This window comes from Nymphaea colorata, chromosome 4 (assembly GCF_008831285.2).
Source record: "Nymphaea colorata isolate Beijing-Zhang1983 chromosome 4, ASM883128v2, whole genome shotgun sequence".
In the NCBI taxonomy this organism is placed as follows: Eukaryota; Viridiplantae; Streptophyta; class Magnoliopsida; order Nymphaeales; family Nymphaeaceae; genus Nymphaea; species Nymphaea colorata.
Genome location: NC_045141.1, coordinates 12,716,120 through 12,739,000, shown reverse-complemented (window position 1 = coordinate 12,739,000; position 22,881 = coordinate 12,716,120). Strand labels below are relative to the sequence as shown.

Here is a 22,881-nt window from a genome sequence, read left to right as displayed (position 1 = left end):
AGAATGTCAGTAAATGCATGTTTTACTAAAGTTTCCGGGCACAGTAAAAAAGCAGAGATTGTTTTATGACATTTCCGAATGTTGGGGAAATGTTTTTCTACTGACGTTCAATTGTTCGGCCAGAACAGTTTCATTGATGCTCGGAGAACGTGAGGAAAAAAACCCCTTTGCTGACGAGTTTATGTAAAAGGTTTCAACCGAGGAAGAGAGATCCCAGGACGCACTAATGTTCCACAACTTAGCAAAAAAAAGTTTGGGTCACATAGATGTGAATGCTTTTGCTCGCTTTGCTTCCTCATAATTCAATTGCTTATAAGTAATTAGGAACACTTGTATAAATGATTAAGTTCCTAGATATTTTATTATGCATTAATATTTGTTTTCAACTAAATCATTTCACTGAGGTATCCTGGAGCATATATACCAATGATCTTGTACTCATTGTAAAGGTGTTGAGTGTTGCCCTTGGAAATAAGAGCTTAAAATGAACTAGTCAGTATGAAATTGACTGGCTCACTGTATGAAAGATTAAAAATAATTTAAACACATTGGATCCGAGCATAAGGTCATCTATAAAAGCTACATGACAAGAGAATCTTACTTAGGGGAGGGGTTTGAAGGTTCTCCAAATGTATCCATTCAAATGGCTTCAAATATATGTAATTTCTTGAATTAAAAAATACGATTTTCATTTTGCAGCACAATATGCAATCATGATATACAAGAAAATTCATCGGTATAAATATGTCCTTTTTTTTTTTTTTTCGGAGCGAGTGGGGGAGACCTACCGCGCAGCTGAAGGTTAAAGCCTCCATCCAACCCCTTGCCCTCCTAGACTACTTGGTCAGCCTTTGGTGCCTTACCTCCGACATGCTTCTAAAGTAGAAGTAGAACAAAAGTTTGTATATACTCTGAAAAATAATTTCATCAAGAGTCACATGAAAGAGGACCTTGAATCTACGAGTCAAAAAATGCATACAAAAAAAGTTGAGGTAGATGTGCCTCCACTAATTGAGTCAATAAACGCTTCTTCTTTGTTCTTGGCTTGAGATGGACAAACCTTGACAACTTCTTTTTCTCCTCACTTATGACACTTTGGCCTCGAATGTTGTCCTCTGGCAACAAATGACAAATACATTTTTGTAGCTTTCTTCATAGTTTAATCTAACAAAATGGGAAGTCTAGTAAGGTTTGAGAACGTCATTCTGCCTAGAAACAGCCCTTTTGGCACTTTCTCATTTAGGTTCAAAGAAAAACAAGCACATACCGGAATTGAGAAAGTGCATCATGATGCTTTAGAGCTATCTTATCTCCTCATTTTTTATATTGACCATAGTTTATTGGAGACTTAACAGTATATTTTATCATAAATGTTTAATCTTTTTAAACTAGGCCCGTGCCAACTGAAGCTTTGCCAAATTAACTCTAATAGATGCATCAATGCAATTAAGCAGTTAAGACACTATTTTGTACCCTCCATTGATATTTTCATATGCAACATGACTTCATTGTTTAACCATAAACTCTTTTACCTACCCATCAACAATAGCAGTAGGATTAATTAGATGTACATCCATTTCGAAGCTGTAAAAGAATATCTAGAGACAAAATTTTCTAGTATGCTGAAAGCAGGGGTGGAAACAAGTGTATGCACAGTGTGGGCAACTGACCATACAGGCAAAAAAATTGCTTATTTTTATATTGATATTTAAGGGTAATTGTTCTCATTTACATATTGGTGCCTCTTTAAAATTTAAAATTTTATAACTAATGCCCCTTATGCATATTGATACTTCAGGGTAATTTTATTCATTTACATATCGATGCCCCTTAAAATTTAAAATTTTATAGCTAGTGCCGCTTAGGCAGAATTTTCTGGTTCCTCTCTTGGCTCAAAGTTGAAGCTTATACATTGCAGTTGGAATGAGTGAGCTTGAAGGAAGGAATAGAATTGTCAACCTCCTTTACCTTCTAGATTGATAAGGTGTAGAACTCGAACAATTGATCGTCCAAATAAAAAGGTTGCTGCATTGCTGATACCTCAAATTGTATATTCAAAATCATGGCAACAACTTCCATGCCAGAAAATAAGAATATGACTCCCACACCATGTAAGAATGTTGAGGGCCTAAGAGTACTAAAGCTTATACTCCTGAAATATACATTAAAGAGAAGTCATTGCAGTAAATAAATCGGTAGATACTAAGATAAGGAATTTTACCAAAAAGCTCAAATGATAAATCACATGGCTATTCAAGGGGTACAAAACTAAAAAGAATTAATCTTTTTTTTAATATATAATAAATGCCTTACCAAAGCATATATCACAATAAAAAAGGAAAGGCAGAGGAGTGGATACCTCACGGTCGAAGCTAAAAAACAGGATACCAGTCAATTAAGCGCAATTGTTGGTGGTCCAAGGAAGTACCACCCACAAGAAACTAACTAGCGATCGGCCTTTTAATGTTCTGCCAATCCGACCAGCTATACTATACCCATAAGACATAAACTTATATCAGAAGAGGGTAGTGGTGGAACTAGAAAAATTAGCTGTAGAGGCACTTGTTTAAAAATACTAAATCTGGTGAGACACTTATATATATATATAAAGATAAATATGTAAAATTTCCATTTAAAAATAATAAATAATTTTTAAGAAACTGGTGTGAGCAACTGCCCACACCATGTGGATACGCCACTGGAAAAGGGGAGTCCCCTTTAAAGGCAAAGTTGGGAAAATGAAACTTGCATTCTTGTGGAATGACCAGAACGTCCATTTACTTTGTAAATTTAACAAAACCACTCCTCTACAAAAAGGCAAAACAACGGGCCCGGTGTTGCCTCCTAACATGAAAATCTGCTTCTAAACCAATGGACTTCTCTGCAGACTGGGGCTCAGCTTAGCAAAAAGTTCACAACTACATGTTATAAATGCTTAACAAAAGCTTAAACAGAACAATTCCCTTGAATTCTGTACCATGGGCAAGCTCCTACTGTATGTTCAAAAGATTTTTGGCTTGTCTCTTGTCGTCTGAGTATCGTTCATAAAGTCTGCAAGAAAGGTTACTGCACTTGAGAGATGCCAAAGTGTGGATGATGGCTGGAAGCCATTGAATCGTTTCTTCTTCTTTTTTTCCTTCTCAATTCTTGTGAACAGTTTTCATTTTGTGTGGCTCAATTTTCTTCATATAAATTTCTAGGGTTTTGCCGACGGAAAAAAGGTTTTACTATATTTGGTTGTAGAATACCTAAACCAATTCACCTTTTGACTTTGAAGCATTTGTCTGGACTCTAATAAAAGCAATTTGGTTTCGGTTTTCTTGAGAACAGAAAAAAGTGGAAAAGGAAAAGCATTAAAGAAGGAATACCATGACCCATTACCTTTTTCTTTCATAGAGACAAAAAATTATATAAAGTTAAAAGTAATATTTGGGTGATCTACCTGATACCACTCAACTTTTGAAGGTTTATATTAATCTATCTTTGTGAATTTAATAAGTTTATTGTTCAATTCTTGTCATGAACTGTCCCCTAGAATGTGTTTGCTCCAAAATCACCAGCTTCAAGATGTTTAGCGTTGTCGATTGCTCCCTTTTTTACCAGCTGGACTATGATTGAACAAGTTTTTAACTTTTATTTGAATATTTAAAATTATTTAACTTATTTTTAATTAAAAATACAAATAGGTTAATTCCTGCAGTATTCATATTTTTTCTCTTTTTATCTTTAACTACAATTTCTTAATTTGCATTTCGATGGCACCTTTAGAAAAAGACATTACGTAAAAACCAGATTTTGTAACACCTTGATATATTTTTTTTTTAATTAGTTTGTAAAACGTAATTTAGATGTTTGAGTGACAAGACAGAAACAACATTTTCTACTAATAACTTCAGAGTTTTTGAAAAATGCATTTTGTCAAAACTTTCTAAAACTTTATCAATGCAATGAGGCCGATCAACATTTTTTTTGGCTCTTAAATTTCTCGTTAACAATTTTTAACTGTAAACGAGTATCTTTTCATTTTTTGAATTTCTAACTTCACGATTAACTCAAATGGAAGTAGGACATTTTTTGAAGGGCGTTTAGATGACATCCTCAAATTCCCTATTTTGTGGAAACTTGGTTTTATGAAATCTATATTTTGTAATGAGTTTTTAAAATTTTGTTTATTTGCTTGGGTGACACATTCAAAATATGGGTTTTTTCATGAATAACTTAAGAGGGTTCAGGTTTCTCACTCACTTTTATAAAACCAAGTTTTGCCAAAACTAAGGTTTCATCAAATCACATTTTAAATAATGACATCACAAAAGGATTGAGATCTTTAATTTATGCTAAAACTTAATATTTGAGGTAGGATAGAAGGGACGTCCAACCTTAAATCTCCGTGGATCTTAGATTCGGAATGATTTCAAATAATCTATGATCTCAAATCAAATGCTATCAAAGGCCCCCAAAATGAATTTTTGGTGCATTCACCACAAAACTTATTTTTGATATATTTTCATTTACTTTTTTAAAATATTTCTCCTAATGATTTTTGCTCACGCGTAATCGATTCAGCTAAATCTAATGGTAAGGGTGGGCATCAGGCGGGCCAGCCTTGCTCGGTAAACCCGGGCCCGATACCCAAAATCCAGGCGTGGGCCTGACCAGACCCGATTATAAATAAAAAACAATAGAATAATTATTTAAATATAAAAAATATATTTTTAGTAATAAAATATATATTGTTAAATTTACAAAATAAAAAAATATTTTTAAAATGTTAATGTGCAGAATGAGCCGATCATGCCAACCCAAGCCAGCCCATCGGGCCTGGGCCCAAGCCCGGGCCGGATTTTGTCGGCCCTGGTCTTCCACTTGTACCGGCCCCATGGCCCGACCGGGCGCCCACCCTTAGTGAAATCAGTCAATCAATCCATTCACTATTCCACCGATCTGTTTTTATGCTGAAATCTGGTTCAAGAATGAAGAGGAAAAGGGAAATGTGGTTTAAGAGACAAAACACAAGAAAACTAATTTTGAAGAGGAGAGTTTTAACAAATTCTTGTGTTTGCTAATTTATGATCCGGTACTAGCTGATTATCCGATTCGCTCCCAACCCAGATATTGGCCGAAAGCCGTTCCAAAGAAACGGCAAAAAACGGTTCGGTGGGAGAGGAAGAAAAAGGGACACGCAATCGCCATGCGAAGGACGAAACCGCCCACCGGCCACTGTGACTGTGACGTCCACCTCGCACGATCCCCCATGAAGGGGATTTATCATTTATCGGCGACCATGGTGAACTTGCTTGCAGGCGAAGCGGCGAAGGGACGAAATTCCAAAAGAAGGAAAGAGCCCAGCTGAGTTGCCGTGCATGCAGCAGAATCCTCCTGGCACCTGTGCCTCGGAGCTCTGAAAAGGAAAAGGAAGAAAGCGGCGAGATGACGGCACCCTCGTCATCGTTCAAGGAAGAAGGGAGAGGAGGCGGAGGAGGAGGACGAAGTAGCAGTGGAACGCTGGGGTATCGAAGGGTGCCGCTGAGGCGCCTCTTCCGAGCGGGGTCGGTGGCCTGCGGGGTCCAGTTCGGTTGGGCGCTGCAGCTGTCGCTGCTGACGCCTTACGTACAGGAACTCGGCATCCCGCACGCATGGTCGAGCCTCGTCTGGCTTTGTGGCCCCGTCTCCGGCATGGTCGTCCAGCCGCTCGTCGGCCACCTGAGCGACCGCTGCGCCAGTCCGTGGGGCCGCCGCCGCCCCTTTATCGCCGGGGGGGCCCTGGCCATCGCCCTCGCCGTAGTTACCATCGGCTACTCTTCCGATATCGGTTCCGTTCTCGGAGATTCCTCGACAGCGAGGCTGCGGCCACGGGCGATCACGGTGTTCGTGCTGGGGTTCTGGCTCCTCGACGTCGCCAACAACTTAATCCAGGGGCCCTGCAGAGCTCTCCTCGCTGATTTTACTGGCAAGCGTTCTTCTTCCGGCCTTTTCCCACGCTTGTTTTTCTACACATGAAAATTTTACTGATCATCCTCATTCTCCTTGCTATTGAAGTGCTTTTGATCTCTTACATTTGGTTTCCCCTTGAACTGAGACTCCGTTAAGGTTTAGGGTTTTGACAGAGCACGAGAGCAACCTTCGGGCTGAAGTTGCAGTTGCACTGCACCTTTTTTTTCTTTTATTTATTTTTTATCAGAACAGTTCCTGCTTTATCGACTTTATATTACAAAGTTGTCCCTGTCTTATGTAGATTTTGCAAATTAGTCACTCTCGTTTGCACCATGAGTGCTAGAAGATGTTAAAACAAGTACACTTTATCGTAGATAACCATAAAAAGGAACTGTTATATCCTTATTCATCAGACGGATACATGTTATCCTTGTTCCATAGTTCATACAACCTAGTCGAAATGAGTATTATGAGAACCAGCCGATACGATAATCGGCCTGATTCAACCGATTCAAATCGAAGATGCATTTCACAGAAGAAACGTTATGAATCCACTTCCCATGTTGTTGAGCATGGGGACTAGCATTTTTCTATGCGCAAATCACATTATGGAATGGCTAATTCCTTGAGAGCACGTTTGATGGGCAGGGTAGTATAATCTTTACTTCCTTAAAATTATTCTTAAGTACAAAGACCCAATGTTGTAAAGCGTGCAATTTAAATTACATCGTTCTGGTCATTAGTTACAATCATAAATTTATTCTTTAATCGTAAAAAAATTGTAAAAACAAGGAAAATAAGAAAAATAAAAAAAAAGGAAAAGTAAAGAAAAATATGTTTAAGACATGTCATATGTAAATATAGCTATGAACACATTAATTTAACATGCATAAGTCACATAAATTCATAACCCGATAAGAAATAAGCTTAAAGTGTTAGATATCCCAAAAGATAAACCTGTCATCTTCGTCTTTATCTTCGTTTTGACCATCTCTTTCAACATCTTTTCCTATGTATATAGGCTCCTCATAATAAACTCTCTGCTAGTTGTATGTTGAATGGTTCAAATCTTCCTCCTGGGATAAGGTGGCAGGTTTTTTTCTTCAATCCATGAATCTAGCACATTGAAGTGTTCTAAGCTAATAGGGACAACTAGCTCAGCACTTTATGCTTTTTTGTTGAAGTTTTTATTAATTGTGTAAAATGAATGAGTGAAAATCTTAAAATGTATATTACAAAATAAGTGTATATTAATGGATCAACTTATCAAACAAGTGTATGTTAGCTATATTATACCATACCTAAATGAAGTGATGATTGCTCTGATACCATGAAGAAAAGTAAAATACACACTGAACAAGAATGTAACTTGGAAAACCCTCGACTCAAGGGAAAAAACTACGGTGGTGAAGATGATTCTGGCGCCCACTAGCTGCCGGTCTCTCTCTCTTTCTCAATTTTCATTAACACTTAGAAATAGGGTTACACAGGTTTTTAAAAGGACCCAACTTAGACTGCGGGTTGGATAAGGTCCAGACCCGAACCCAGACATACATAACATGTCAACATTTTCTAGTCTATTTCTTTTTCTATGGAGATTGGATTTGTTGGATAACACCCTACTTTCTTTCACAGTCGCTTGCACTGCAAGTTTAATTGAGAATTTTAATTGCTAAGCCTAAGGTTTGGGTAGTTCCCCCGATGTTATCAATGCAAGAATATTAAAATTGAATCAGTGGTAAACTATTTCGATTCTGTGGCCATTCAAGAGTGCCATTATGCCATGTATAGATTTTAAACTACTTTTTAAATGTTTTAAGAATTTTCTTATTTTTAATTATTTTTTATATTTTTACATCTATCTTCTTCTTCTTCAAAAAAAAATTAACCTTTTTGTCGATTCACAACCAACTCCATTGAACTGGTAGTAAAAAATTCGATTACTAAAATATAATTATGAAAGATAAATTGAAATTTTGTGTTTAATACCTGGGCATGTTGTTATTTTGTTTCGAATGGTTACACTTCTTCTGATGTGACATTGGCAATTACCATATATTTTCCTTCCACAGTGAATGACGTCTTGTATGTCAGTCTCAGTAATTAATGACTGAGTGTAGTCTAATGAACTTTTGTTCACTTCTCTGTCTATTTTAAATGTTGGGAATATCTCAATGCGGAATTTAATTTATATGTTGCTGCATGAAAGACATGATGAAGTTACCCAGTGCACCTCTCACTATGATTCTCCATATGATCATATACAACTTTTCCTTTCCTTTGGGGTGCTTCTTGATAGCCTCTTTTTCTTTGCCATAGCTTCATAGAGGTAGCCCATGATAAACTTATTTTCACAACATCATGGAAAAACATGAAACAGAACAACAGTTTGAGTATTTGACAAATTAATAAATTTCAAAAAATAATCCTGTTAGGTAAGAAAAATTATCATAACACTCTTGTCAGGATATCTGTCTATCCATCTGTGTTGCCGCTGGATCCTGTTTTTCTCCAATTCCTTTTTACTTCTTTAACATTTGCATAAAAATTTTTTCCTCTCGACTGATGGTAGGAGAAAATTTTATAACCCCGGTCTATGGAAATAACTCCTGTCTGCCATAGCCTGAAAATGAAATGACTTTGCTGAATGAAATGGAATGCATGCATCATAACACCATCCCCCAATTGCATTACTTGATTTTTTTACCAAATGTTCATGTTGAGAACTTGGAGTGGTTTGAGAAGGAAAAAACTTGTTATCGGTGCCTAAACACTTATTGTATAACTGGGTGCTATCCTGCAAGACCTACCACCTGTCTCACCTCTTTATTTTTTCCCCTGTTAAGAGCTACCTGTTAGTGCTGCCTCCTGTATGCATTGTTTTTTTCCTTTCATCCTTGAAGTAGCCATGCCTATATTATGCCATCATCAGGAGGAGTATAATTGGAAGGCTTAAGATCATCCTCATTCTCTACTTCCAAGGGCTCACCATTTTCTCCTATCTAGATGGATTATGCACACACTCATTTAAAAGGAAAATTAAGGCAAGAAAGAAGGGAGATTACAATGAGTTCCCTTCATGGGTTGAATTTTTTCTTTATGTGCACAAGAGAGAGAGAGAGAGAGAGAGAGAGAGAGAGAGAGAGATTCACATACCAAACTCCACCAACTAGTTTTGTTTTTGGTCATCAATATTACTTTGTTCCTTGAGTGATTAAAGCAACAGGCTGCTTGATAGTTGTTTACTTGTGGTGAGTGGTCTACTACTTAGATGTAAATCAAAAGGCAAGTATGAACTGCCACGTGGTGACTTTTGTAACTCATTGATGATTTGTTTGCACAGTACGCAATTTTTTTTTTTTTTTTGGGGGGGGGTGGTGGTGGTTGTGTGTGGCAGAGAGAGAGAGAGAGAGAGAGAGAGTTGTGCCTTCTAAAGTGGGTTCTGCCATGCCTATGTCCTTCAAACCACATTCCCATGCAACATGTTCCTTTAGTTGAAAGGGGGTAGGCACAACCTTGGAAGGCACAATACTTGGAAGACACACACACATATATGAATGCATGGTGCGTGTTAAATAGTTGGTTCCCCAATCATGCTATTTCTCGTACATTATGGGCTATTCTAATCCCTTGAATACATACTAATGTTCTGTAAATGGATTATCCAATGATCTATTCTTACTAAGCAAATTATTTGGCTCAAATCCATGCAGACAATTTCCAGAAAAGTACCACTAAGTGATGTACAATTAAAAAAATCCATACTCTCATACCTATAAATGGAATCCTTAACTTAGTTTCTTCCATGGCTTGAGTCAATTCCTGTGTTTTAAGGTTTTGATAATACAGAAAATTTTTGAGAATTCCGCTTGCAGTAATCTTGCAGGCTAACTCTATCCTTCCTGTCATAAAGTGGTAAGCAGGGTCTGCATGGTTGCAGTATGCAGGATTATTCTTTATTATATACTAATTCACACGGGTGCGCCAAACATGAAGGTGCACCCGTGTCGGTGCGGGTGCAGTCTGACATGGCACTCGACTTAGTCAAACCCGAATCTGGTGCTGCTGCGTGCACCCATTTTTCTTTTCTCTTGTTGCTTTTTCATTTTTTTCCTTATATTTTTCCCTCTTCTCTCTCTCCTCCCTTATTTTATTTAATAAAACTTTGAATTTTGTATGAGATTAAAATAACCTTGATAAAAAATGCTTAAAAATATAAATAAATAATATATATATATATATATATATATATATGCTCTCGCCACACCCGCTTTGGAATTTGCCGCATCTAGCATCGGCACCGGCAGCAGCACCCGCACCCCGCACCCATGTGAGATAAATTATATATGTTATATATATGTATTTATGTATCATATATGTATATATGTAGGGTACACATTTGATATGATCAACCGGAGATGAGTTTTAGTTTGGAAATCTAGGTTTTCTTGCCCTGGTTTGATAGCATTGATATGTTGAGCACTATTGATAACCTACGTTAGATGTTGTGATGGGATTGATATGTGGAGCACTTTTGACAATCTAGGTTAGATGTTGCATTTGTGAGTGAGTGGATACATATGATGCATTTCAAACCATTGATTTTTTTATTGTTCATGTTTTATGAGGGACATCTCTCATGAACATCTATTAAATGCATTTTATTGGTTACATGTGGCTATTGAATATCTGATACCATCACTATGTACGGTGCCCAATTTACAAGACTGAAAGGTAGTTGAATGACAAGCTCAATAACAACTCTTGAATACTTTTTTTTTATGGTTCCTCATCATAGGCAAAGAAAATGTATATCATACATTATATAAACGATTAGAAGTTCTGAATGCCAATCTGAATGATTCCCAAGGCATACCTTTTGACCTTACATGGGATACCTGTTTGGCAATTTGTTCAGTCCTTTGATGGCTAAACGTTCCTTGTGGAAGTCAGGAAGCCTTTATGTCAAACAACTGATGGAGATTTGTTAAGAGATATAGCAGACTATTTTACCTTTTTTTTTTGTTGAAAATGCTTTCAGGTATCTTCCTGTCTGTACTTTAGATAGTTTGGCCTCTTCATTCTTCTGGAGTGGCCAAAATTTGAATATTATTAGTTTTGATGGCCAATCTTAATCTATACTTTCTAATAAAAAGGTCAGCTTCCTGGCTACCCACAGGGTAGATAGGATCTGATGGATGTTTTTGGTGTTGCTGTATATCTTTCGATTTGAGTTCTATGCTGACCCTTTGAATCAACAAGAGGCATATAGAGTTTTACTTGAGTGGAGCTATTTTCTTTAAAATAGAACAACTTACATTTAGGACAGAAGAATGGAAATAAAGCTAGTATGTAGAGTTAGAAGGATTGAACTGTGGCCATCATTTGGTACTGGTTCATTGTACATGATAGTAAATGAGTATTTGGAGATGAACAACTACGAATGAGAGCAAATTACTAGATGTTATCTACATCTCCAATTATGGGTACTTCATCTGTGTTTGATTGAAAAGAGATGAGGGGATTGATAGGGTGCAAGATATTAAGATTCTTCTTGCCAAGATCCATCCTTTCTCTTGCCTATCAAAAAGAAGAAAAGGTACGGATCCTTTGGTTGAATTACCTTGCATTTGTTTTAATGGTATATAAATCAAAAGTCCTGTAATGATCATATATACTTCTATTACTCTAGGAAAGGACCCAAGGAGAGCTCACCGTGCAAATGCTTACTACTCAATGTTCATGGCTGTGGGGAACATACTCGGGTTTGCCACTGGTTCATACAGCTTGTGGTTCAAAATATTGCCCTTCACATTGACTACAGCATGTGGCATCAACTGTGCAAATTTAAAATCTGCTTTTCTTCTCGGCGTGGTCATTCTGGCTCTCACTACATGCATGACCCTAACAGCAGCTGACGAAGCACCACTAAATGTCAGCAACCATGTTGTAGAAAATTATGGGCAAGTGGCCTTTGATGAAGAAGAATCTCCAGATCCTTCGTTTTGTGAACTACTTGGTTCTTTAAGATACCTATCACAACCAATGTTGTTAATTATGCTTGTAACTGGATTAATGTGGCTTGGCTGGTTTCCCTTTCTACTTTTTGATACCGACTGGATGGGTCGTGAGGTTTATAAAGGTGTTCCATCAGGAAGTGATGCAGTCCACAACTATTATTATGTTGGAGTGCGCATGGGGGCATTTGGTTTGCTGCTTAATTCTGTAGTCCTTGGCCTGTCTTCACTTGTAGTTGAGAGAGTATGCAGAAAATGGGGGACTGCTTTGGTCTTGGGCATTTCAAACCTTATTATGTCTTTCTGCTTCTGGATAATGCTTTTGATTTCATTCATTGTGAGCAAAATGCAGTTTCATGATCCGGGGATTCCTCCTAAAGGAATTGTTGTTGCTGCATTGGGTATTTTTTCTCTTCTGGGATTGCCGCTTGCTGTAGGTTCTACTCTCTTCTTCATGTTCATCACATATTCTGCTTCTTTTCATTGAACGTTTCTAATGGCTAGACCCTGCCACATTATCCTTATCCTTTTTGTAGATAACTTACAGCGTTCCTTATGCAATGATATCCACTCACACAGAATCCCTAGAAATTGGTCAAGGTAAGGTGTCACTCTTGATATTTATATGCTATCTATCCACTTGTCTATTACTTTTGAATATATATGTGCCCATTATGTCAATGTTATCTGTATTACAGGATTAGCTATGGGGATATTGAATTTATCTGTAGTAATTCCTCAGGTAAGAAGCTGGTTGCGCTTTATTGCTTTGGTGACTCACAAATAGGGGCGAGGTGTTTGCAAACGTTCTGAGACCCTCATAGTTTTAGTTTTATCGACAAAGCTGTGTAACGGATATCTGAATTTGACCATGAAGCAGCCTTTTTTAAATTTCGCTTTGGTACTCTTCAATCTTTCTTGTTCGCATCAGCAGATGAAGGGATAAAGTCCTGGATCTCAGCCACTCATCAAAAGGACCTAATGGCCTGATATTAAGAATCTCATCTTAGTCTATTTTCTTTTCTCCCAGTTGACTTTCTTGGGTCACTTCAATCTGTTTTTCGCCAAAAAATGCTTCAAAAGCAGAATGGGCCAACTTGGTGTATTTATATATAGGTGGTCAGAAGCCAGTCCCATCTATTATTATTGTTTTTTGGTGGGAAATTTGCCACCCGGTTGTTGACAAAAAAAGAATCGCCGGTGCTGAAATGCCAAAGATACCGTGCATTGTTTATTTATTTATTTGTTGTCATCCTCAGATGGAGGCTGAGCCTTGTGTTTTTGTGAATAGATGATAGTGTCCTTGTTGAGTGGACCATGGGATCAGCTGCTAGGCGGTGGGAATTCTCCCTCTCTGTTTGTGGGATCTGCTGCAGCCTTTGCCAGCGGGGTAATTGCTATCCTCTATCTTCCACAATTCACTGCAGAAAAGTCCAGAGGCCAACCATAACTCGACGTTATCTCTTCACTATGCAAAAATGCAGACATCCGCAGAAAGCAAAACGAAAATGTATAGAGAAAGCAATAATTGTGAATTTTTATTTGTTTGTGGCAATGAAGCCACAATTTATGTCTACCCATTTGCTTTTTAACTTTTCAAGACTAGGCATCTTCAGAAAGGTAATCGCAATCCCGCTATGGATGGGGTCTCTATCTGTTTGATCATGTGTAGTAGCTACCATGTGGGTTGTTTTAGTTTTATCACTCATTGACTATTCTCCATGATATTCGTCATGTTATCATGGCCCCATAACTTTATTAAATGGAGAAATCGTTCCTCAACCTCGAAGCAGAAGTTGAAATCTTTGTGTCCTATGTTGGGCAGTTCACAAGGGTGTCCACATCCTTTGACGTAGCTAGGAGCCAATGTATTCCCGGCGCCTTCTGAATTCTGGCCACAGTCCCAACCGAGAAGCTGGCATTCATCTTGTAACACAGAGGCCAGCAACAATTGGGTGACAGAAAAGAAAAGAACACAACAATCAAACAAGTTGCACATGCCACAGGGAGCTCAATTGTTGTTTGTTTCTATTGTCTACGGACAAAAACTTTATGTCGTATGTGGTTTCTTCAACTGTGGTTCGTTTGTAGAAATCAACTCACTTTTGGCAATTGAATGAGATTTCTCCTTGGTTAGAACATGATCTGGAGTTCAAATAACATGGGAAAATATCTCCCAACTTGCCCAATTTAGGAAGTAACGGAAATGCAGTAAAAACAATTTTTTCTTTAGTATTTTCATAGGGAATTTCAAGTTTTCTTTCTTGAAACTAATGACACCGGCTGAAGCACCGAGTGTTTTGTAAATGCTAGTACTTATCTTCTTGTGATGCTCCATGCCGTTTTCTGAAATTGTAACGGTCTCCCGGTTGGTGCTGCATGCAGTTCTCACACTAATCGAAGTTGAGATCATAAAGTCTTCAAACTAGAGCGGAGTGCTACATCAAGGATTGGGGTCTCTCTTTCTCTCTCTAAAGTCAAAACCAGCAGAATCTGGCTTTGACATGCTCATTTGATGCACGGTCTACACCTTTTTTCTCTTTATATGCGCTTTTAGTGGATTCATATTCCGCACACTTGTAAAAGCTGAAGATGGTTGTGTGCATGCAGACAAGCTTCCCCATTTGATGATTCCAATTCTCCACAAGTGCCTAAAATCATGATCAAGAAGCCTTCTGGTCCCTCACAAATGTAGAATACCCGTCGCATGTAGGGCATAGTTTTCCTTTCTTCCATGGGTACAGTACGACCGTTTCACATGCATATATGCTAATCACCGTCTGCATATATGCTAATCATGCTTTCGATTCACTCAAAATTTTCTGCAATTTGCAACTTGCAGGGGTGCTGATGGGCTTCTTTCAATCAGAACATTTTTGGAATTGATTCTCCACCATTTCTCCACTAGTAAATGTTAACATCTGATTCTCTTCCCCATTGACCTCAATTCCCAAAAAGCACAGCCCCACCATCTCTGCTTCTTCACTGGTAGGAAATGCCATGACAATTTCCCTCAATTATTATTCGTATTATTAGCATATTAATGGAGCTCCAAATCTAAAACTGTACCACCACAGTGCAGGGAACCCCACTACCACGTGTCTCCAGACTGGTTTATACTGTCTCCAAAAACACACACCTCTCACCATGCACGTGCGCTCTGACTGAAAGTGACCATTAATGGCTACCGGTTGCTGTTGCAGAACAGGGGAAGACAGAACAAAACGAAAAATAAAGAAGCAGGATTTCTGAAGATGAGCTTAGTGGCCAGAAGTGCAGGCCTGAGATGTAAATAAAGGGGAAGCAAAAGTTAAGAAGAAAAGTACAATATGTGCAGATTACATTCAGAAAGAGAGAGAGATGGGTCGTCAGAGTCGTTTCGAGAACCGCATCATTTTTCGAAAAGGATTCATAAAATCAGCCTGAATCCAATCGAGTAGAAGTCGAATAAAATCAAGTTCAAAAATCTAAACTATTTGATGCAAATGTTAAAGACACAAGAAAATACAGAATGAAGTGAAAGGTGATTTTTTCGGTGACCCATCTATACTTGAGAAACATGCACTTTCCTTTATGACCCATACCAGCAGCCAACTTAAAGTAGAAAATCAATTTCATGTTGATAATCTTCGAAGATACCCATTACTAATATGTGCGTGGAGAGAAAGAAAGACGGGAGAGATCTGTACTTGGAAAACATGCACTACCCATTAGGCCATTACTAATATGTGTTGAGAGAGAAAGAGCGACCTGTACTTGGGAAACATGCAGCTTCCTTTTATCCTTTTATGGTCTATAATAACAACCAAGTTAAAAGAATTAGAAGCATAGCAGAAAAACAAATTCCTGCTCATAATCTCAAGACACCTATTACTAATATGTGTGGAGAGAGAAAGAGAGAGAGAGGCCTTCTGTTTCGCTGCTGCACGGCAACAGTGTGGTTGTTGAGAAAGAGGATATGGCAGGAGGGGGGCCAGTACAGTTCACATAAGGAGATCGCTTGGAATTAAAGCACGTATATATATATATATATATATCTGCATGTCTCCCTCAAACCGGCTGCCGCTTGGCCACGGCACGGTCTCCCCACAACCCCTTTCCTCTTCCTCCCTTCTTCTCCTTCTCCTCCTTCAGTCTCTCACAGTCAGAGAGCGCGCGCACAGGCACAGGCACTCACACACACATACACATATTCATTGCAGTCTTGCAGGACAGACAGCCACAGTGGTCCCACGATAGTCCATCACCTCCCATTTCCCCAAAAGCACTATCTTTGATTCCTAAAACCCCAACAAAGCCCTCCAATAGGAGGAAGGATGAGACTGCCAGATATGTCCAAAACACATGCATTGAGAAAAATGCTAAAGTACTGAAAATGCAGAAGAAAGTTTTTGGTACTCTTCTCAAACACCAAGAGAAAGCTTCTCAAGAAATCTGCAAAAACTTGCCCCAATTTCTTTATCTGTCTGGAAACCAACCAAGCAAACATTAAACCACCCACATGAAAAACAGGAAGCGGTTGGCCTATCTGTTCATAACAGAAGCCTTGGGAAGAAGAGTGGGACACTTTAACTTTTCCTAACTTCCTTTTTATTTAAAATTTTTTGATTTATTACCTTTTCTTCTTGTGGGGTCAGATTTGTGATCAATAAAACACTGATACAGTAAAAGGATAAACACTGGAATGAATTCATAAGTATACTTGTGGTTTTCTTTTGTATTCAGTGTTTGTTATGTATCTAAAACATTTTCCTATCCAGTAAATAGGAAAACAGTAAAATCTTTTGTTTGGAACAACACCAACATCAAAAGAACGGCTTTCTCTTCATAAATGAGAGGTTCCATCCACAAGACAGAAAAAAGGAGAGCTTGATGAGTCTGTTCTAGCCCCAAGCTTTTTCAGAGAAAAAGACGGGAACATTCAATTGTCAAGCTAATTGGTAAGCACGAGTTAAGAAGTTAATGCATTTGCGAGGAAACCAGTTAACTACTAAATGTACAAACTTCCACAAAAAACCCTCACAAAAGAAAAAGGGGATAAAGAAACAGATTGGACTTTCTATATGGAAGCCTCTGGGAAAAAAAATTCTTTCACAATTGAGCCAAAATAAAAAAGAGGGATTTCCAAGAATTCAGCGAGAAACAGAAAAAAAAATTAAATACAGTGAAATAAATGACTAACCCTTTAGAAGCTTATTGGAATGAAACTGAGAGTAGTAGTTCCGAAATTTTCCCCTGAAAAGTTGTCACAATTACAGAAACCAAATGCTACCACTGAAAGGGATGAAAAAATTTGGCAGAAACACGCATGCCTAGCCAATTAGAAACATAACAAAAGCGAATGAAACGCCCAAGTTGTTCAACTCATCAGCTTTTGAAAAGTGTAGATATGGAATAGAGGAGAATAACATTTCATGATTGAACAACAAGGCCTCTCAGGGAATCATGCTAATACATACCGAATAAAATCGTGGGAAAATAAAACCAGCTAGCAAGCAACATAGAATATTGCTTCCTTCCATTCATCCAAGGAAAACCCGTGGATTCGTGGAACCCTCCTCCTCTCAAAAGAAAAAAAGAGCAGCAAAATGCATGAAAAATACCACAATAAAACACAGAAAGGAAGCCATCAATTCTTAACCTTCAAAAAGTGCCGCACTATTTATTTCACACGAAACCCCGCCATTAAAGCGATGGATAAAAAGCGAGGAAGAAATCCCATCCCGTGACCCTTCCGAGATCAACTCGAAGTGCAAAAGGAAACCAAACTCCCAATTTAATCTGAAGTATGGGGAAAAGATGAAACTTTTTTAAGTAATGAAAAATACAGATTTTAACATAGAAAAGAACACATCTTTGACAGCACTCCGAGACTTCCACAGAAAAAGAGAAGTGAAAAAGGCACACGTATTCATCACCAGAGGGGAGAGAGACAGAGAACCCACCCTCACTAAACCTCGATTCTGATGGCTAAAACCCCATTCAACGACGTTCTAAGAGCACAAAAAGGGGGATCAATCTCCCTCGCTCATTCACTAGGATCACATGCGCTCGCTCGCTTGTTCTACAGTATCAGAAAGTAAATCTTTTGTGCAAACAGCTCTTGTGATGACACTTGTAGTCCAAAAAGAGGGGCAGAAAAAGGAGACAGAGGGAGAGAGAGGGCGTCCGGGCGAGGGGAGGGGAGTTGATATAAACCCCTTCAGGCCTTGCCCTTTCCCCATATAGGACCGCAACGTCTTCCCTTCCTTCTCCGAATCTAAACCAAAGAAACGTAAAAGGAGAAGAGAATGTGCAGGCCACCATCCCCTTCGCCTTCCACCTATCTCCTTTCTGTGGACAAAACAGATAATCAACTCCCGGTCAAAGGCACGTCGACTCTTCATGACGATGACGACGACGACGACTCCTGCGTTCTCCACAGATGGCCTACTCCCTCCGAGGTAAGAATGGCATATATATACATATATATATATTTATACGTATTTGTTAAACAAAAGTACCCTTCCTCCCTTGACACCTGCACTCTCACCAGCACTACCACCTCCTCCTCTTCCTCCACCGCCATCACCAAAAGAAAGAAGAACTTAGACCAATTCCCCCGCACGTCCGTTCTTTCTCTTCCCATTCCCTCCTAACTAGCACACACGCACTACTTCATGTTGTATATGGCATTGGACTCACACATACACTCTCTCAGGACCCTTCTTTTTTCTCTCATTGGTGGGAAGTTGTTTATGTATGCGTTATCCATAGTCTGTGGAAATGAGAGTAGTCGTAGCCGTAGTAGAGAGTGGCAGCAGCCTTAGTGTAGTGGCCGTCGACTGGTATAAGGGTTGATGCTGATAGAACAAAGAGAGCGAGTTGTGATGACGGTGGTACTCGTGCAGGTGGTGGAGGAGGTGAGGTGCATCAGCAGAATCTCGGTACCGACGGTGGTGACAGGGCTGATCCTCTACTCCAGGTCGATGATATCCATGCTGTTCCTGGGCTACCTGGGGGAGCTGGAGCTAGCGGGCGGCTCTCTGGCCATCGGTTTCGCAAACATAACAGGGTATTCGGTGATGTCCGGGCTGGCCATGGGGATGGAGCCCATCTGCGGCCAGGCCTTCGGCGCTCAGCAGTGGAAGCTCCTCGGCCTCACCCTGCAACGCACCGTGCTGCTTCTCCTCTGTGCGTCACTCCCCATTTCCATGCTCTGGCTCAACATGCATCGAATCCTCACCTGGTGCGGCCAGAACGCTTCCATATCCTCCGCCGCCTACACCTTCGCGCTCTTCTCCCTCCCCGACCTCGTATCCTTGGCCTTCCTTCACCCTCTTCGCATCTACCTCCGTGCGCAGAACATCACCCTCCCTGTCACGCTCTGCTCTGCCCTCGCTATCGCCCTTCACGTCCCAGCGAACTTCCTCCTGGTCGTGTACCTTAAGCTCGGCGTCGCCGGTGTCGCCCTCGCGTCTGCCTGGACTAACCTCAATATGTTGGCGTTCGTGCTCGCGTACGTCCGCCTCTCCGGCGTTTACCGCCCGTCGTGGGTGGCGCCGGGTATGGATTGTTTCCGCGGTTGGGCGGCGCTACTCCGGTTGGCTATCCCTACCTGCGTGTCCGTCTGCCTCGAATGGTGGTGGTACGAAATCATGGTGCTGCTCTGCGGCCTGCTAGCGGACCCGAAGGCGACAGTGGCGTCAATGGGAATTCTCATCCAGACGACGGCTCTCGTCTACGTCTTCCCTTCGGCGCTCAGCCTCGGCGTGTCGACGCGCGTGGGGAACGAGCTCGGAGCCAACCGGCCTGGGAGGGCGAGGATCGCCGGCGTGGTGTCGATGGGTTGCGCGGCTGCTCTGGGGCTCTGCGCCATGAGCTTCGCCGTGGGGATGAGGCACAGGTGGGGACGCCTTTTCACGTCGGATCCACAAATTCTCCATCTGACGTCGGTTGCCTTGCCCATCGTTGGCCTCTGCGAACTCGGAAATTGCCCCCAGACCACCGGCTGCGGCGTGCTGCGAGGCACCGCCCGCCCGAGCGTGGGCGCTAATATCAACCTTGGCTCCTTTTACTGCGTGGGAATGCCGGTGGCTCTTCTGCTCGGGTTCGTCGCCGGCGTCGGTTTCCGGGGCCTCTGGCTGGGACTGCTGGCAGCTCAGGCCACTTGCGCCGCCGCCATGATGTGGGCGCTGGTGAGGACCGACTGGGCGCAGCAGGCGGAGCGGGCCAGGGAGTTGATGAACAGCGGTGGCTCTGCCCCTTCTTCTTCTGCCGCTGCTGCTACTGGTGGAAACAGTAATAATAAGGATGGTGGGGGCGGTGCGGTGGTGGTGGTGGTGGTGGAGGACAAAGATGATGCTGCTGCCGATGGTGGTTCTGCTGCTGATGACGAGGATGGTGAATCTGACCCGTTGATGAGCCGTGTTTGATGGGTGGAGGCATGTTCATTTCTTGTTCTTTTTTGCTCTTTCTCTTTTTCACTACTTGTAAATTATTAATTGGTTGAAAGAGCTGATCTGAATTGGAGCCTTTGTAATTTTATAATTTTTTCCTGCTTCGGAGATAATTAAAGTTTCCTGATTTGCTCCTTTTACACGAACAATTACTACTTGGTTCTTGTCGTTCCAATGTTCTTGAATAGGGGTGATACGAGAGATTTGCTACGGTTTGGGGGTCAGAGAGGCCATACGCTGTTTGTCAGAGGGATATATATATATATATATAATATATATATATATATATATATATATATATATATATATATATATATATATATATATATATATATATAGAGAGAGAGAGAGAGAGAGAGAGAGAGAGAGAGAGAGAGAGTTGTTTGTTTATGTTTATATTGAGGATAACTCTATGTTCCCATCTGTCCCGTTCAACTCAAAAGTTATATTTTTTTCTAAAAACAGAAAACTTATATCAAGTTCCCAATGAAGTTTCCCAGGCCGAGGCATGATCAATGTTTGCTCCCCTTTTCACAGATCCTCCTCCCCCCTTTAATGAGACTGCTGCTGTTTTCTAGAGACTCCAAAGCGACACAAGTCTCACCAACCAACTTCACAAATAAATTGGAAAAGTTACTGCAGTAACTGTAAAAGCCTAACAGGGGAGAGCTTCACATCTGTTTTCATCACATGAATCAGCAAAGATTGAAAAAGGATGCCCCTACACACTACTAGGCTTCACTGCTTGGTACTTACCATCCCCTGCTTTGGTATTTACTGCCCTTTGATGATATAATCAGAAGTAGCCAAAGAAAGAAACAAAGTTTTCTGTTTTTTTTTTTTCACATTTTTCCTTATCTTCTGCAGAGTGAAAAGGAGGAGGGCAGCTGGAAGGATGGGAGAGGGAATTTTGTGAGGCAATGAAGGATCATGCTTCAACTGAAGAAACAAAATCATGCTATTATTGACTGTGTCGACTTCAGAGATGACAAACATGGAGCAGTCACCCAAGTAAAGAGTACTTGCACTGTAGCATCTCCTCCCTTTTCATTTACAACCTCTCTCTTTCGCCCACAGCACACAGAACAACAAAGAAGCAGACAAAGGAACGGCTTGTTGAGTGTTGGGCCGGTAGCAGGGGACGTGCCTGCTGTCTATGTTATCGGACAGTGTTGATTGTGCGTCAACTTCTTTCATTGTCGCCTTGTAATTTCAAGGAATTTAAAATTCCATAGTAGAGTACAGATACTTTCATTCTTTCTTCTCCAAGGGAAAATCTTAGTTTGTTAATGTCATGGTTGTTGCAGCATGTTCCCAATCTTGACTGACAGATCACAATCCACCTCCTATCAATTTTGGTTTCACTTTTAAAAAGAATATAAACACAACCAACTTTGTTATTTTAGATGCAAGTCTAAATTTTTGGGTGTTACAATTTATTCATTAGTGCATGTGGGATCCTTGAGTGCTGAACCTGAACCGACTCTGATACATGTAATAGCCTGATTGACAAATCCCAATCTATCTCCATAGTAGTTTTGATTCCAACTGAAAAATATTAAGAATAAGAACAATCAATCACTTAACAACTCTCTTTATAAGTCTCACAACATTCTTGGTAATCTTAAATGTATGACCAAAATTTTTTAAGTGTCACAATCATACTCTCTCACACCAAAAAATATACTTGGTTCTTTGACTTTCTTTTCTTCTTTTTTTTTTTCTTGTGACGACCATTGTTCAATATTTTTTAAGCAAGATCGGATTCTCGGTGGTAGAATCTGAAGAATGGTAGAATATTTTCTGCCATTCTGATGCTCGCGGAGCTGTCATTCCAAGGCTCTATAAATTGGGTTTCTGATCTTTTATAAAGCATGATTTAAAATGTTTAGCATTCTTAACACGTGAAATGTGAACAAATGGTGAGAAACGGATGTGAAGGCTGTTCATATGAAGACTTCAAGTAAAATCTCAGTTGATTAGATTGCATTGAGATCGGCATTGGCTATATCGAGGAATCTGACAATATAAAATGCACATGATAATAGAATTATAATATCATGAACTTTTCTGGGCTTATTTCTTTAGCATAGTGTCGCATTACAGATGCATAGTGCTTGGCAGTGGCGAATTTATCCCTCGCAGTTGCATTTTAAGACAAATCTAGCTTGCAGTTACTTCAACTAAAACAGCTCACTGTGCCTATGTCATTTATAGAATAATGTTATGTTAAATGAAAAAACTGATCGGTTGCTTTTTCATTTAAGTCGCTTGTCGCTTTCTCTTTTTAAAGATGCCCGTTTTGTCACTTATCAACAGATATATTTTCAAATATTTTTTATATAAATGATAATGAAGTGGCCCCCTCTCCTTTTGAACCAATGTAACCTATATATATATATATATATATATATATCAACAAGAGCTACTTTACACCAGAATGATATAATCCCAGTCTTGGTGTCATGCTCATGCATTCTATGAGAAGGCAA

General features: G+C 39.9%; 2 protein-coding genes across 2 annotated transcripts; both read left to right on the top strand.

The window, feature by feature from the left end:
- The first annotated feature begins 5,221 nt into the window (after positions 1 to 5,221).
- LOC116252736 (sucrose transport protein SUT2) lies at positions 5,222 to 14,040 on the top strand. Its single transcript, XM_031627221.2, has 5 exons — positions 5,222 to 5,950; positions 11,627 to 12,384; positions 12,488 to 12,551; positions 12,650 to 12,693; positions 13,243 to 14,040. The coding sequence occupies exons 1-5, from the start codon at positions 5,431 to 5,433 to the stop codon at positions 13,399 to 13,401; spliced, it is 1,545 nt and encodes a 514-aa protein (XP_031483081.1). The 5' UTR covers positions 5,222 to 5,430; the 3' UTR covers positions 13,402 to 14,040.
- A 3,503-nt stretch (positions 14,041 to 17,543) lies between these two features.
- On the top strand, positions 17,544 to 20,525 carry LOC116252224 (protein DETOXIFICATION 48-like). The gene is made up of 2 exons (XM_031626351.2): positions 17,544 to 18,394; positions 18,842 to 20,525. The coding sequence occupies exons 1-2, from the start codon at positions 18,242 to 18,244 to the stop codon at positions 20,363 to 20,365; spliced, it is 1,677 nt and encodes a 558-aa protein (XP_031482211.1). The 5' UTR covers positions 17,544 to 18,241; the 3' UTR covers positions 20,366 to 20,525.
- The last annotated feature ends 2,356 nt before the right edge of the window (positions 20,526 to 22,881 follow it).

What these genes read in the sequence shown, in the direction of transcription:
- LOC116252736 (XM_031627221.2), top strand. Translation starts at nt 5,431, where the DNA reads ATGACGGCACCCTCGTCATCGTTCAAGGAAGAAGGGAGAGGAGGCGGA. An exon ending in TTCTGGGATTGCCGCTTGCT is followed by an intron (nt 12,385 to 12,487) that starts GTAGGTTCTACT and finishes TCCTTTTTGTAG; the next exon opens with ATAACTTACAGCGTTCCTTA. An exon ending in TATCTGTAGTAATTCCTCAG is followed by an intron (nt 12,694 to 13,242) that starts GTAAGAAGCTGG and finishes TTTTGTGAATAG; the next exon opens with ATGATAGTGTCCTTGTTGAG.
- LOC116252224 (XM_031626351.2), top strand. Translation starts at nt 18,242, where the DNA reads ATGTGCAGGCCACCATCCCCTTCGCCTTCCACCTATCTCCTTTCTGTG. An exon ending in GATGGCCTACTCCCTCCGAG is followed by an intron (nt 18,395 to 18,841) that starts GTAAGAATGGCA and finishes GTACTCGTGCAG; the next exon opens with GTGGTGGAGGAGGTGAGGTG.